The following is a 16,435-nucleotide window of genomic DNA, read 5'->3' on the forward strand; positions in this document are numbered from 1 at the left end:
CATATCACTTGATAGCACGCCTAATATGGGCGACATGGCGGCGCAGTGTTTAGCACTTCTGCCTCACAGCGGTGTGGATCCGGATTCGATCCCGATGCTGCCTGTGTGGAGTTTGTACATTCTCCGTTCCCGCGTGGGTATCACCCCCACAAACCCAAAGATGTGCATGGTAGGTGGATTGGCCACGCTAAATTGCCCCTTAATTGGAAAAAAAAATTGGTACTCTAAATTATTTATTCCAAAAAAAAACACACCCAATACAAATGATTTCATTAAAACATAGAGCTTTGGCATTCCTGGTGTGTACTCTTAACCCTGTAAGACATCCATTTTGCAAAAGACATTGCTAATTCTTGGCAAAACACTTTGACCTGTGACTATCCCACATATTTTTTTTTTTACAAATTTAAAGTACCCAATTCTTTTTTGTCAATTATGGGGCAATTTAGCATGGCCAATCCACCTACGCTGCACATCTTTGGCTTGTGGGGGAGAGACCCATGCAGACACGGGGATAATGTTAACTTTGTATAACATTTTAAATAGAATATAAATTGCACACATTACAAGTGATAACAGCTGGTTTGTATCATATGTTAGTGAAGGTTGGGACAGAATCTCCTGCTGGCAACAGGCTGAACGTTGTATTTTGCCAGCCGTATTCTTTGTATAATAAATGACCGAAGACAGGCTTATAAATAATACAACTCAAGAATTTTACTATTTGTTGAGGCAACCTTTTTACAGAACACCACAGTTGTGCATTAATATAGGTAAACAAGAAATTCAACAATACACAGCAATTAGTTTCCTCCGGGTGCTCCGGTTTCCTCCCACAGTCCAAAGATGTGCGGGTTAGGTGGATTGGCCATGCTAAATTGCCCGTAGTGTCCTAAAAAGTAAGGTTAAGGGGGGGTTGTTGGGTTACGGGTATAGGGTGGATACGTGGGTTTCAGTAGGGTGATCATTCCTCGGCACAACATCGTGGGCTGAAGGGCCTGTTCTGTGCTGTACTGTTCTATTCTATTCTAATTAGGATAACAAAAGAATTACTTGAGGCCATTTAATTGTTCATGGCTCACCGATCTAGAAAGACCTGAAATTACTTAAATTTAATTGACTCTTAAAACATTTGAGTTTTCACCTCGGTGACTCCATCATGAACTGCTACAGTGTGTGAAGAATTTGCTGTTAGCAATCCGAACATTGGGCTGGATTCTTCACCTCGCAACGGCAGGAATGTGAATTGCGATCCAGCGGAGAATCTGGCATCCGGTAAGAATAGAGGTCCGTGCCCCGCACGGATTCGAGCGACATGCTCCAGTCCCTCCCCGGTGGTGAAAACGAGGTTACCGCCTCTTGCTGGTGGGGGGCATACAAAACTGAGTGATTAGCTGTTTTTGGATATTTCATGGTCTGCCCTTCTCCGATTCTCCGCCCATGTAAGGCAGGGCTCGTAGATGCGAATTACTGCAAATATTTACAAACGGGGGCAGGGCACCATGGCCGCAGAGGGGGAGCGGAAGGCTACAAAACACGGAAAAACCGTTGAAAATGTTCAGGCTTGCTGGGGAGTGGCTGCCCAGGCCAGGGGCAGAAGCGGGGAGCAACTTGGTGCCAAGTCCATGGACTTGGGGTGTCTTCCTCAGGATCAGGGTGACCTGGCTCAGACCACCGTTGCTGCATTCTGTCTTTTAAACCAACCCCTTTGGTGCTCCTTATAGGCCCCTGGTGGCTCACATTGCTGAGTGCTGTCTGCGTCCTTTAAATGCTCAGGTCTCCAGTAATCTGGGTGCTCACCCAGTCTGCCCCTCTGGACACCTTCATCCCCCAGCTGTATCATCAAGGGGATGGGTATGGTAAAGCTCAATCCGGGATCACCCTCGGCTTAGCATTGTTTCGAAGCACTGCCTCATTGCAGAGGAAGCAAGAGATCACCAGAGCTCACCCCAACCTCCTGTGCCATGGCCTTTGGAGCCTCCCTGGTTTTCTGAAACCTCACTAGTGACCCCCACTCCCTCCGGTTCACCAGCTGGTGAGGCTGGCAGCACTGACTGCCTCTGCCACTCCTCCCTGGTGCTGTTCAGAGGGCAGGCTCGAGTCTGCAGCCCACCCTGGGGAACAGGGCATTGTCCCCCCCCCCCCGCTCCTCACTGGCGTGAAGCTGTGGGTCCACCTCGGAGTCCTGATCTCATGGGGCAGGTCTTCTCTGCGCCTGCAGTAAGCGTGTGGTAAGTGGAGCGGCTTAAAACCAGCTCCATTGGCAGGCTCTCGAGCACCAACTCCTGTCCCAGTGTTTGGAACACCTGCCAGGCGAGGACTTGCTCTGAATTCAGGACGGCAGAGAATTCAGAGGGGCAGAGTTATGGCCTATTTGCATGCCTTGACTCGCTTACCGAATAGTGCCCACCACGGGAACGTGAACCACATGCAATTCAGTCCGGGCACCAACATTCAAGTCTCCTAAATGGAAAATCCTGCCCATTGTCTTTTTACAGGTTTAAACCCAAGCTTCTCAATTTAATTTTTCACAGAATTAGTTCATGTGACACTTCTCCAGCTATGGACACAAACAGGATCATAAATGAAAATATCCAATTTTGCCATATTACATTGTGTTCAGAGCAATAAAGATATTAGCCTTCAGTTCTGGCACTCGAGTGTCAGAATCAAGCAATCCGTTATAGAATGGATAAGGATAAGGTGCCAAGCAATGTAGCCCCTACCATCTTCCAACAATCGAGTGGAAAGCACAGCAAGATTAACAACAAGGTGGTTTGGAGATGGTCTGAAATTGTCACAGAGATTTACTGATAGGATATCAGTGCTGAAAGATTTCAGTTCTATGGAGATTAGAGAAACTGGGATCGTTCACATCCGGAACAGAGGAGGTCTTGGAGGCGAATTTGTTTGCAACTTCCAAACTGGAATTCGATATTAAAAAGGAAACTTTTGCAAGGTTATAGGTTTTGATGAAATCTCATTGACCTCTCTCCACAGATACTACTAGACCCACTGAATATTTATAGCATTGTCTAGGTTTATTTCAGATTTCCAGAATCTGCAGTAATTTGCTTTGGTATTATGATTAAGGAGGTTCAAATGGAGGTGTAAAAATTATGAATGAACTGAAAGTCATTGACCCGAAACAGTAAACGCTGTTGCTAAAGGTCATGAACCTGAATTAATGACTGCTGCTCTCAGATGCTGCCAGGCCTGCTGAGCAATTCCAGCATTGTTTTTTTATTTCAGATTTCCAGCTTGTTACCCTATTTAATTTGAATCCATCCACATCAAATGAAGTTGACACCATCTTAGCAGGAATCGGTAAACTTAAAAAACACACTGGCCAAGCAACTACAGATTACCATTTTCCAGTTTTATTGTACATTTGAGGCTAAATTTTTACATCAGAGAAATGCCCAACTGCAATATTTATTTCACACTTGCCATCTTTCCATGTGTATTTTATACACAATTACCATTACATACCAGACCCCGTCTTCAGCACTCACTTTCACAATACATACTTGTGCCATTTTACGATGCCACATTGTTCCCATATTACAATGCTGCCGACTGTTTTAAACCTTCCTTGCGTGCTATCTCAAACAGTCGCATCACAGCTGATTGCTCATTAACCAGCTTTGTTCCTCTTCGATTCCATTAAAAACTCATTCTTCTCTACCTTTCTGCAACTTTCCAATATCCATCAAAACACATTTTCTTAGCAATTCTCTCAGTAGTCAGAAGCACAAAACACTTTTTACATGCTTACATCAACAAAAATCTTGTGCAAGATCATACAGCAGGTAAATGGTCAAAACAATCACGGGAATGGCTCAAAGACTGAATTGCCCGACACCTGGAAACTGACTTGACAAAATCTTTGCTAACCTAAAAAAAAATGCATAATTAATTAAAAAGTACTTATGTCTGGATTGCTAAGTTGTTTTTTTCCTCTAGGTATTACTTTGTATCTCATTTCCCTGTTTAATTAAAAAAAAAACACAAAGTCTTATAAACAGCGCAGAAATAAAAACCTGAAAATGCTTGCAGGGAATATGGATAACATAAGGGAATGTATAATACAAAAATATTGTTAAGACAGTAAATGCCATTGACAAACTGCAACACATGAGGCGTTCATACCAAATTCTGCTGCAGTTAATATAAACCAGTAATTTTAAAACACTACTGGATTACTGTCACTTTGTGGAAGAACCAGAGTAGTTCAGCAAAGTTGACTTCATTTAATAGCTGCCATAAAACATATATATATATATATATATAAAAAAACATAAAGCAAGATTAGCAATTTAATCCCGCTGCTACACCACAGTGCAAACACTGTACAGAAGTATAAATAGAGTCATTTTCCTGAGCCAGAAACACGAGTGCTCACACTAATGTTTCTGTTCTCTTTGTGATTTGTTCTTGTTGCTCGACTGTTTCTATGCTTTGTTTTGATAAGAAATCACACTGCTCGACTGTTTCTTCGCTCTCTATGCTGGTTCTCAGGCTGCTAGTTTCAGATTCGCTTGTGTCCATGCTGGAGCCTGTTTCTGACTGACCGTCTGCCATTTCCACACCTTCAGAGAGGATGGGCGACTGCCCTTCTTGTGCGAGCTCTGCTGACTGGGGCGAGCTTTGCTCGGCTTCTTCATTCAACTCGAAGAGCTCTTTGTGGTCTGTTGGACAAGGTGATGGCTGGTAAAGGTACATAGCATTTCGTAGGCAATTCATCCACTGCTGTTTGTTGTAAATATCATTGGCCTGGAGTGTGTGCGATGACTGCCCTTGCACTGTATGTCGGAAACGAACTCTGAAGATGTTTTTGGCTGTGAACAAAGAACATAACAAATTAGAGTAGGTACAGCAGAATTTCTAATTCAATAATCTTTATGCACTATAATCTCAGAATCTGTAAAGAAAGCACAGATGTCCAGGCCCACCGATTTAAGCAGCATGCGTGTTGCAGACATTACAACTGTGACACTAAAATTTGGAGTACGTGCCATGCACTGAATTAAAAACTAACAGCATCATTGGAAAAGATTGCGATTATTGTCTTCAGGAGGTGCAATTAATTGACATTTTGCGAATAGAAATTATTGCCCACATTTCAGGCATTAAATAAAGCACAAGATAATTTGCAACTACAATGAGAAATTCATGCAGCTGCTAAACCTCCCATTCCACATGATCCTTGGCTTACCTTTGTCAGAATTGCCAAAGGCTCCTCTGAAGGAACCTCCCATTTTTGTATCACCATCCTGAAGATCTTCCAGTAGAAGATCTTTAACTGGGATTGGCTGACGGTATACTTGGTAACACTGGCGGTCATTACGTGACACAGGGCGAGTGAGCACCAGGATTTCTTGGAACAGAAAGACGTACAGCTTCTGGAAAGGTAAAAGGTCAAAAAGATTAAACTTTTATGTCCCCCTCCCCGCTAAAAAAACTCACGTATGATATTTCATAAATAATTCACCACACACGAGTAGCAAAAGGTTATCCACACGTGGGTATTGATATCAGCAATTTGTCCGAAAGTTGTAGGACTCAAAATATACAACAGATAGCAGGACACAAATACAGCAAAACATATATCCATTGATGGCAAGGAGTAATGACTGAACCTACCGTTCCCCGGTTGTTTCGCAGCTCTCCGTGGCAGAGCAGCACTTTGCTGCTTTCAATTCGAGCATCCTTCTGTCTCTCATCCAGGTAGTCCAGCTTGTCAACGTAGTACTGACAGTCAGATTCTCCTTTCTTCAAATTGATGTCTGATAGGACTCCTTGGATAATGGCAATCTGGAAAGTAACATCTGAAGATCAGCAATGCAATAAACTGTATTTCAATAGTTATAAATGTGTGGCTTGCTGCCATTTTAAAATCATTTAATAAGCATTTTATTTTCAACATTGTGGTCAACTCAAATATCTGTATTGAAAAAACAATCAACTTTGATTTAACTTACAGCTCTTGAATTGGTGTCAATCACTACTAACATTGCAATATCATGAACCTGCAATTTACATTCCCTGTAAGATTTGAGGCTGCGCAGAAACTTGAAAGACCTGCAGCAGCCTTTCGCAAGTTGACCCATTTGAGTTACTGCACATGTACAGCCACATAAAAAAATTTAAGAGGCTGTGTATTTGCATGCAATGACACTTTGAACTGAGTGGATGAACAAAGGTACAGATATGGATCTTTAATGTGTGGAAAACTAGCAGGAGAAATGAAAAGATAAACAAAATTCTGGATTTTATACATGTGGCTTTGAATGCAAAAGCAAAAAGTGATACAATCCTATGATAAGCAATTATATTGAAGCAATGGCAAGCAGGCAAAAAAGATTCACCAACTGAGGTAACAGGTTCAAGTTAAAAGTTCATAAAAGGGGCATTTTTCAACACATTAAAATGGAATTTTGCAGTAAATAGGGTAATTTCTACAAGAATGGGTGGCAAAGTGACAGAGGTTAGCACATCTACCTCAGTGCCAGGGACCCGGGTTCCATTCCGGTATTGGGTGACTGTGGCGCATTTGCACATTCTCCCGGTGTATGCATGAGTTTCCTCTGGGTGCTCCAGTTTCCTGCCACAGTCCAAAGATGGGCAGCACGGTAGCACACGTGGCTAGCACTGTGGTTTCACAGAACCAGGGTCCCAGGTTCGATTCCCCGCTGGGTCACTGTCTGTGTGGAGTCTGCACGTTCTCCCCGTGTCTGTGTGGGTTTCCTCTGGGTGCTCCGGTTTCCTCCCACAGTCCAAAGACGTGCAGGTTAGGTGGACTGGCCATGCTAAATTTCCCTTAGTGTCCAAAAAAAAAGGTTAGATGGGGTTATTGGGATAGGGTGGGAGTGAGGGCTTAAGTGGGTCGGTGCAGACTCGATGGGCCGAACGGCCTCCTTCTGCACTGTATGTTCTATGTACATATGTGCAAGTTAGATGGATTGCTGAATTGCCCTTAGTGCCCAGAGATGTGTAGATTAGGTTAAAGGGTTATTGGAATAGGGCAAGGGTGTGGGCTTGGGTAGGGTGCTCTTTCAGAGCGTCAGTGCAGACTCAGTGGGCCGAATAGCCTCCTTCTGCACTGTAGGGATTCTATGAACGAAGGGAGAAAGAAGAAATTCACTACAATTCACTACAGAGGGTCAGTGGAACTCGCACAAGTGGCTATTGAAATAAATTAATATAGTCATTAAAGCAAACTAAATTTATATTTCATCCTTTTCCTCTACACCCAGTGAAGAGTTAGCACGGATACAGGAATGATAGACTAAATTGTCTCCTTCAGTGTAATTTTGATAATTCAATCTGCAGAACATGATGATGTACAGTTACTGTTTAAAGATATTAATTCTCACAGCAATAATGTAGCTACATCCAGCACAGAAACTTACTGCATTTTCCAGGCTCTTCTGGTCCAAGTGATCAGTCGGCGTGTGTCGTAAGATCTCCTTTAATAGAAGGGGGTACTTGACCAACCGGCTGCGAGGAATATCCAGGAAACTCCAAAGGTCAAGTTTCCTGCTGAAGGGAGACTCTAAGCAACGCTGAAGGAAATCCTGCACTCTCTTGTCCTGTTTCTTTTGATCCAAGAGTGCTTTTGCGGCCAGCTGATTGCTGCAGTATTCCTTGTATTCATCAAGCCGCGGTAACTGGAGGCACAAAACATACTTGAGCGTTAGGAGCAGTTTTGCAATGGATTGATGCAATAGAATTGGTTTGCATTACATTTGAAGAGCAAAAAATAATTGTAATTAAAATTGTTCTCGAAGCAACTATTTTAATTAAATCATATGCTGTAATATTCCAGACAGTTGGAACGAGATAAGTCAGTATGTAGAAAAAGTAGCCGAAGCTCTAGAAGCATTTTGTGCAATGCAACTTTGACCATCCCACAACACGAGCCCATAAAAATGGCTTTCTGATATGAGGATTGATGTGAAGCCTTGTCCGCTTAGCAATATGATGGTTTTCAAATTGATCCACATTTAGAATCTAAAATAGGCAAAATACTGTGTATGATGGAACCGGAAACAAAAACAGAGGATGCTGGAAAAACTCAGCATATCCGCCAGCATCTATCAGGAGAGCAACAGAGACTCTCCATTTTCTCTCCTGTTAGACTTGCTGAGGTTTTGTAGATATTTAGACATGCTGCTTGAGGTAACTTGACCTTCGGGTAAATGGCACCGAGAAAAATGAAAAACTTTTTTTAAATAAATTTAGATTAGCCAATTATTTTTTCCAATTAAGTGGTAATTTAGCGTAGCCAATCCACCTACTCTGCACATTTTTGGGTTGTGGGGGCGAAACCCACGCAGACACGGGGAGAACGTGCAAACTCCACACGGACAGTGACCCAGAGCCGGGATCGAACCTGGGACCTTAGCGCCGTGAGGCGGTTGTGCTAACCACTAGGCCACCGTGCTGCCCGAAAAACCCTTAAGTAATGGCTGATTTTACAGGACTATCCTATGTCATTAAAAATGGTCAGCCTTTGTTGCATAAGTAGTAAATTGACAGGAGGATGGCAGGATTGACAGGAGATTGATTGTTAATCAATCTAGTGGCAAATGCTCTGCTTTATATGGATTAACGCACCCACCCCACATTCGCAGTAATGTCATTAGGTAATTTGATAATGTCAAGTATTAAATCAAGTTTAAGCCTTCGGACAAACGGAAGGTTCATTTCTTTCTTTTAAATATAAATTTAGCATACCCAATTCATTTTTTCCAATTAAGTGGCAACTTAGCGTGGCCAATCCACCTACCCTACACATCTTTGGGTTGTGGAGGGCGAAACCCACGCAAACACGGGGGGAATGTACGAACTCCACACGGACAGTGACCCAACGGCAGGATCAAACCTGGGACCTCGATGCAGTGAGGCAGCAGGGCTAACCACTGCACCACCGTGCTGCCCTGGAAGGTTTACTTCTAATGCAATGATTTCAAAACAACTTACCCAGCTAACAAGAATTTGACCAATTTGTTCCACGGTTCCATCTTGTTTTGTAGCTTTAGCAAGCTTGCTCAGCAGATCTGGAAGAAAACAAATGCATTAATTTGGTTGTCAGCAGCATCAATCATTAACTGAAGGTTAATATGAAAACCTCAAACACAAACAAAAATAAATCCAAGATTTCTACCACGTGCGCAATTAACTTCAAAACATTTGGATTGCAAGTCAACACATCACAAAAATCCACTTGATATTTGAGGCAGAATAAATCTATTTGAGAGTAAAGTAGCAATGATAAATGGGAGTTGCAGTTCTAACTATGGCGAGTTCCATTATTTATCATTGCTCATTGTCAAAATTACCTTTCAAATGGAACTGACAAGTGATGTGCTATTATAAACTCTTCCACATTGAAATATACTCTTTGATAAAGAGATATTCACCTTCATGCAGGGGGATGTAAGAATCAAGAGCTCCAAATATTTGTGTCAGTTCTTCCTCTGTCATAATGGACAACTTCAGCATCGGGTCATGGTAAGCCTGTGCACAACAGATACAACAGCAGTGTTTACACAATTCTTTCTCAACTAGGTTTTAACCAGCAAAAACAGGCATCAATCTGAATGTTCACATTGCTCCAAGACCACTGGCACATCAGATTTTTGGCTTTGCTACAATTCACTTGTATGAACATTTTTATTAAAGCATTTTATTATATTGGCTTTTTGAGCCAGTAAAGCTTACATAAATTGTTTAAACGGTTTATATGGAACAAAACTTTACCAAAAAGTAACTTCTATCAGTATTACGTTAAGAAATATCTAACCAACCGACTCCTTTTTTAAATGAAGAAGATCCAATTTAGATTTACTTGCAAGGAAATATGTAATGCTAAAATACTAACCTTTCTAGCTAATTTTAGGTCTTCAATTAAATCTTGCTCTCCTCGAAACAGCTCAAATATAGCCTGGAAAACAAAGAAAGCAACTTCTGACAACGTGTACTTGGCAATGAAACAACTGTGCAAAGAATAGCATGTTATCATGACCATCTAAAAATAATGTAATTTTACTGTCCCAATGTTTTTCCCTGAAAGTTGTAAATTTAGCTGCACCCATTTTTGTTCAATTCAAAAGGTAAAAGTATACAATGTTCATCGCAGGAGCAGCTGGTCAAACTTAACATGTACTTGAGCGCAGAATTAACGTGTGGAGACAGTTCTGAGAGTTTGCTGTTATATCTACATAGATATCAATGAAAGTTAACTGCCGTGAGAAAAGCAAACAATTTTGTGGATTTTGGAACAAATAACAGCACTGGCAGGCCAAATTACAAATAACCGATCTAAATGGTTAAATATAGCCTTCGCAATTCTCTAAATAGCACCAACATCATGGAAAATAATCCTCCACTTTGAGATGGTGGCATTAATATTTTTAACTTGCTTAAAAGACCATCAATTTCATCTTGTTTTCTTTCCATCAGACATTTTTGTTCAAAATGGTTTTGAAGTTTACTCGATATATTTTGTCCTTATACAGAAATAAAAAGTGCTGTTGAATACTATCTTGCATTGTATGCACTATATACCTCTTGTCGTTTAATTTCCTTTGAAGAAAAATGTTGCTTTGTGCTCATATCAAGAGTCTCGGACCACAATTTGCTGTTGCGCCTTTTAGGTGGAGTTGGGGCTGATGTTTTGCTGCATAGCTTTTGTGAGCAACTTGGCGATTTGTTGTCACTGCGGAACGTGATGGATCTCTGCGGATTGAAAATTTAAGACGGTTAACATTCCAAAAATCACCTGGCAATAAAGCACTAAATTCAACAGGTTTGAAAACGGTTTACTCATTGAAGCTGCTCTTTGCCCCGAACAAATAAAAATCAGAAAGGTTCTTTGTGGGATTATTTACTTTGAAACTGCACACCTAAGATTTCATGGCCGGGACTCCAACAACAACATGCAGAGATAAAGAACACTCTGCCAAGATTATGACAATATGCACACACTAGGGTAGACTAGTTCAATATATTTTCTTCTCCAAAACAAAAACTAGGTAAAATAACATACAAGGAGCTCTCTCCAAATCTGCCCAACAAAACAGTCAAGCTGCTCTCAAAATTAAACATGCAACATAGACTTGTGTGGGGCTCAGCCATATCACACAAGAGCATGGAGTCTCTGTGGCCTATTTGGTATAAAATTGCATCTGATTTAAGGTCAACTTTTGAATTTTCGCTACTGACATGATGTCAAATCTTAGGGCATCTGGTGGCGCAATCGTTTGCATTGCTGCTTCACGGCGCCGAGAAGGTTCGATCCCGGCTCTGGGTCACTGTCCTTGTGGAGTTTGCTCATTCTCCCCGTGTTTGTGTGGGTTTCACCCCCACAACTCAAAGATCTGCAGGGTAGATTAATTGGCCATGTTAAATTGCCCCTTAATTGAAAAAAAGAATTGGGTACTCTAAATTTATTTTAAAAAAACGATGTCAAATCTTCAGCAAGGAGCAGAGTTTGCGGCTAACTCCTGTGGAAGAGGATGGGGCAAAAGTCTTGCTGACTGACTCTCTCAAACGTTTCAAAGAGCTTCACAAAGCCCTCGGCTGTTCTGAATGCAAGGACTGTTAGGCAAAGAAATGGAATGGGCGAGAAAGAAACATTACCTGTAATGTTTGACCAAAGCGTCTGACTGCGCCATTTTTTGAGGGGGATATTAAATTTGCCAGAGATGTTACGCGTGACAATGGTCGAACCCGCTTGTTACTTGGCTCCTGTAAGAGAATAAAAGTACTGCTTATAAATATGCATGACCTTTTCTGGAGACCCAAAGAATTCTGAGTGCCACCAGCTCAGCCAACTAAGACATTTGTTCACACACGACCAAATATACAAGCACTTCCAATATGCAAAAAGCAGTGTTTGGTTACTGACTTAGACCAACTTGGCCAAGTTCTCTTGCTCTAGCCAGGAACAGTGACCATCTTCCAGGGAGGGACAGAAAGGAAGAGGTGGAGAAAGGGTGTTTTTTTCCTGATGAATAAGAATTTTTTCCCATCAATCTGATGAAAATTTCCTAACCTAGTGTTGACAGATAACCCAAGGACCCTCTCAGCACATTCTAGGTGCAAAAATGTACATGCCTTACGCCCCATTCAAACAAAGGGTATGTGACAAGTGACCTGGAATAGCTCAAGAGAAAGGGCACCCTTGCTACAAAACAAAAGTTAACATTTGATGTGGTCATTAATCATGAATCAGTCCAAATAGCTCAAAATGGAATTCATACAAAAGTTGCATTTCAACTTCAATCCACAGGTTTAATGACAAAACCCATGAAAATGTCCCAACATCAAGGCAAGTAATATCCAGTACTAGTTAACAGCTTCAATAATTAAAGGCTTCCTCACTTTCAGAATCACCAGTTTTTGGATGAACAATAAAATTGTACAAAAATGTAAAAAATAGCTCAACCCATTCTGCAATAATCTCATTTACAAATCCACTGTGTGTTAAGTCCACTGGCTCTTAAGATACTCAAAAAGTTGTGGATCACTGGTGTTAAAATGTCTACCTCACTTAGTAACAGAATACATACAGCAACGGCTGTTTGAGCATTTGCCTCCTACCTGGAATTTTGTTGTAATGCCAATGAACTCATATAAGACTGTTATGGGACCTTCCTGTCTCTCCTTGGTCCACATTATTTAAGCTTCAAAAGGAAATTTATCCCACAAGTATTTTCTGTGTTATTTTCAATAATGGACCATGTTTATTTCATTAGAAACCTAGTCTACCCATGGATTATTATTTGCTTCCTTTTACATAGCTAAACGTTGGCAAGGCCTGATATACAAGTCACCACCTGGATTGCTTTTAAATAGTTCAGTCAGGCATTGGTGCCAGCACAGTCAGGTGGATATTGATTAGCCAGAAATTACTTCAAAAGTCCCAACAGGTTCCATTTGAAACTAACCACCAGTTGCATGAGACCTTTGAGCTAGTATGTCATGAATCTGATAGAAAAACACTGCGTGACAAGGCAGGACTAAATAAGGAAGTAGAGATTAGGTATTATCCAATGCAAAAGAATTCCAGAAAGGGGAGCCATTTTAACTTAGGAAAGAAAGGGTTATGGCTTTACGCACGGTTAAAAAATTTTTTTTAAGAGTACCCAATTATCGTTTCCAATTAATGGTCAATTTAGCATGGCCAATCCACCTTCACCCGGTGCGGAGAGGGGTGTGGAAGGCGGAGGACCTCCTTGTGAACCTGCACCTGGCGAAGCACGTCATTTATAGGTCCTGGCAGCAGGCAACCGAGGGGGTCTTCCGACCAGACTGTCTGTCCCTCTTCCGTGCCTACATTTGCGGCCGGGTGTCCCTGGAAAGGGAGCATGTGGTGTCCATGGGCACCATCGAGGCCTTCCATGCCTGGTGGGCACCGCAGGGGCTGGGGTGCTTTATTGACCCCTTTAACTGCACTCTTATTTTATGTTTTTAAGTTTCCGTTGATCTTTGTTATGTTCGGGCAGTGCCCCTAACAGGAGCGGCCCATTTTTGCTTTGTCCCCGTTTGTTTTTCTTTCTTCTGTTTTGTTGGTGGACCTCAAGAGTGGCCACAATACACCTAACCTGCACAATGTTTGGTTGTGGGGGTGAGTTCCATGTAGACACAAGGAGAATGTGCAACTCCACACAGACAGTGACCTGGATCGAAACAGAGTCCTCAACACCGTAGGCAACAGTGCAAACCGCTGTGCCACCGACCAGGATTAACACCATTTTTGAATCAGTTTCAATGGTCTGGCATCTGTCAGAAACTCCTGTGGTTCCTCATGAATCAGTTTTCTACTATTCTATGATCACACTTCAGAGACCAAGGTTCAGCTGGTTCTGAAAATTTTGCAACAGGCTACAGAAAACAGACTCCACAGCACTAAAGGCCAGGAACCAGTTCCGGGAAGGCAGGCTTCTGGAAACCAAATAAAATATATGAACGCAGCTCACGAATTGTTCAGGATGAAAACAGTACATTTGAGCCCAGGGGCAGGCTTCTTTCAGGTTGCATTACTTGCATGCAATGGTTCCACTAATTTGCATGCCACTCAATTGTGAGTTGGCATGATTTGGGTATGTTTTTCAAGCTGAACATTACTTAACAATTAAAGGCATGAGAAGAAAGCATGCCTGAAGTGATCCAGCTCATGTTCCTACAGGAATGCTGAAATACAGCAACAAAACAGAGTGTTACTAGGTGCAAAATAAGTAAACCCAGACGGCTCCAATGCTCGACTTATAGAATCTTGGCAAACCAGTTTTTTATCATTTTCCACTGACATTTTCACATTTAAATTGGGGTCCCAGGAGAGTTAAAATTAAATTTAGATCCCCAACCCATATTCCATTTTGCCGATTTTTCTACCTTCACTCTAAAGAGTAGGTAGGATGTCATAAGTACACAACGTGATGGCTTCAGAAGGAACCAACTCCGGAATATTTAGTTGCAAGCAGAAATTCAGTGGCAGTTCAAGAAAAGCCAGGTTTCCAATGACATAGGACTACGGTGGGAATGCCTGTTTTGTGGCTGGCCCAAGGCTGTTATCATGCCACACAAAAGTGCCAATAAACATGGAACAGAAAACTGATGAGCAAATGCTCGTTACAGATATTTGCTGGGTATAAAACAGCTAGAGTAAATTAGACTGAGGTCAATCTTTCTTTCCATCACTCCCTGTCTTCTCTAACCTTAACTGTGATACGTCTTTGTGTTACTATGTACTGGTCACGACTGGTCAGTAATATTGTCCCTCCTATCGAGCTGCCCAATAGCATTATTTTTCTTTGAAAATGGAGCAAATCCTGACACAAGGGCAATCTTGTGCACCACTCATCAGTATGTTATAAGCCACTTTTATTGTATCACTCCAATTCTGGAAGATTTGAACTTGAGATACCTCCTCAAGATTTGTAATTCCAGAACTGGCACCTTATACAGACAGCAGATTTGCAAACCTTGTTTGATGTGGGTGCATGGTTTCACTGCTTGGGTAAGTGAGTTAGGTTTATGGTAATACTGGGAGCCGGCTCACATGTTGACATTCTCGAATGTGACTGAAAACAAGTTATCAGTCTACGGTTGGCTAGCATGATAAATGGACAAATATAATGGAAATTTAAAGAAAGAAATGTATTTGCCATATAATAACTGTCTTCTTCCTCCATTCATTAAATTCCGCATTCTCTGTCAATACTCAGCTAGCCTCAATGATGGTCTTTAGTGCACTTCTCAATTCTTTTGCATTCTGTTCAACCCAAAATCTTTGTTCAGAAATACTTCCTCATTTTGGGTGATGCTGGTTGATGTGGATAATTCTTTTAAAATGACCACATTCTTTGATCATGCTTCCTTCAAGCCTTAAAACTCAAGTTACTTTTAGATTCAACTTGATTAAAGGATCAATGGCGGGCAGCACGGTGGCTCAGTGGTTAGCACTGCTGTCTCATGGCGCCGAGGTCCCAGGTACGATCCCGGCTCTGGGTCACTGTCCGTGTGGAGTTTGCACATTCTCCCTGTGTTTGCGTGGGTTTCACCCCTACAAACCAAAGGTGTGCAGGCTAGGTGGATTGGTCACGATAAATTGCCCCTTGATTGGAAAAAATGAATTGGGTACTCTAAAATTAAAAAAAAGATCAATGGCACTTTGAGGAGGTATCTCAATGGCACCGCAAATCGAATATATCATGCAAGTGACAAAGTTCTTGTAGAAAGACAATGTTTAGCGCAGATTCTGCAATCTTTCACCGTGGCTAGTTAAAAGTACAAAAGGAAACTGCAGCTCTGCACAGAAGATTTTCAATTTTCAGTGCTGTATACATAGTGGGATAGTGCTTTGTATATTCAATATTTAACAGTGATAGATCACCCAAGGTGGCTAGAATTTTAAATTGTAGGGGCTTTTCACATCCCAAGGGAAACACTTTTAAAGTTTTTGTTGTGCAAATTGAAGTGTTAAACAGCTGCAGCCTTTTATTGTAGACACACAGTTGACACCCGTTTTTGGATGGAGGCTATAGATAACACAGCAATTTGATCCCTGGGAGTGGTACTTGCATTACAAATGAATATTCGACTACGTGGGGTTACTTTGATTCACATTTCTGACTTTACTATAGATGCCTACATTGCTCTATGTACTGACTTCTTTAAGAAAAAAGGAAACTGTTAAATTGTGAAAAAAGTTATAAAAATCAGCAGGGCGGTGCGGTGGTTAGCACTGGTGCCTCACAGTGCCGAGGACCCAGGTTCGATCCCAGCCCCGGGTCACTATCTGTGGGGAGTTTTCACATTCTCCCGTGTCTGCGTGGGTTTCACCCCCACTAAATTGCCCTTAATTGGAAGAAAATAGAATTGGGAATTCTAAATTTTAAAAAAATTAGCAGAAACTGCACAA

General features: G+C 41.7%; 1 protein-coding gene across 4 annotated transcripts in view; it reads right to left on the reverse strand.

The window, feature by feature from the left end:
• Positions 1–3,358: 3,358 nt before the first annotated feature.
• net1 (neuroepithelial cell transforming 1) overlaps positions 3,359–16,435 on the reverse strand; it is a 152,436-nt gene continuing 139,359 nt past the window's right edge. For all 4 annotated transcript variants that reach the window (XM_038811851.1, XM_038811852.1, XM_038811853.1 and 1 more), the window contains 9 exons: positions 11,650–11,757; positions 10,576–10,746; positions 9,890–9,952; positions 9,429–9,525; positions 8,989–9,065; positions 7,416–7,673; positions 5,647–5,817; positions 5,219–5,405; positions 3,359–4,841 (listed from right to left, as the gene is read on the reverse strand). In XM_038811851.1, coding sequence (XP_038667779.1) covers positions 4,402–4,841; positions 5,219–5,405; positions 5,647–5,817; positions 7,416–7,673; positions 8,989–9,065; positions 9,429–9,525; positions 9,890–9,952; positions 10,576–10,746; positions 11,650–11,757 — 1,572 coding nt within the window. In that variant the 3' untranslated portion in view covers positions 3,359–4,401. The remainder of the gene's footprint in view (positions 4,842–5,218; positions 5,406–5,646; positions 5,818–7,415; positions 7,674–8,988; positions 9,066–9,428; positions 9,526–9,889; positions 9,953–10,575; positions 10,747–11,649; positions 11,758–16,435) is intronic.

This window comes from Scyliorhinus canicula, chromosome 11, assembly GCF_902713615.1.
Source record: "Scyliorhinus canicula chromosome 11, sScyCan1.1, whole genome shotgun sequence".
Lineage (NCBI taxonomy): Eukaryota > Metazoa > Chordata > Chondrichthyes > Carcharhiniformes > Scyliorhinidae > Scyliorhinus > Scyliorhinus canicula.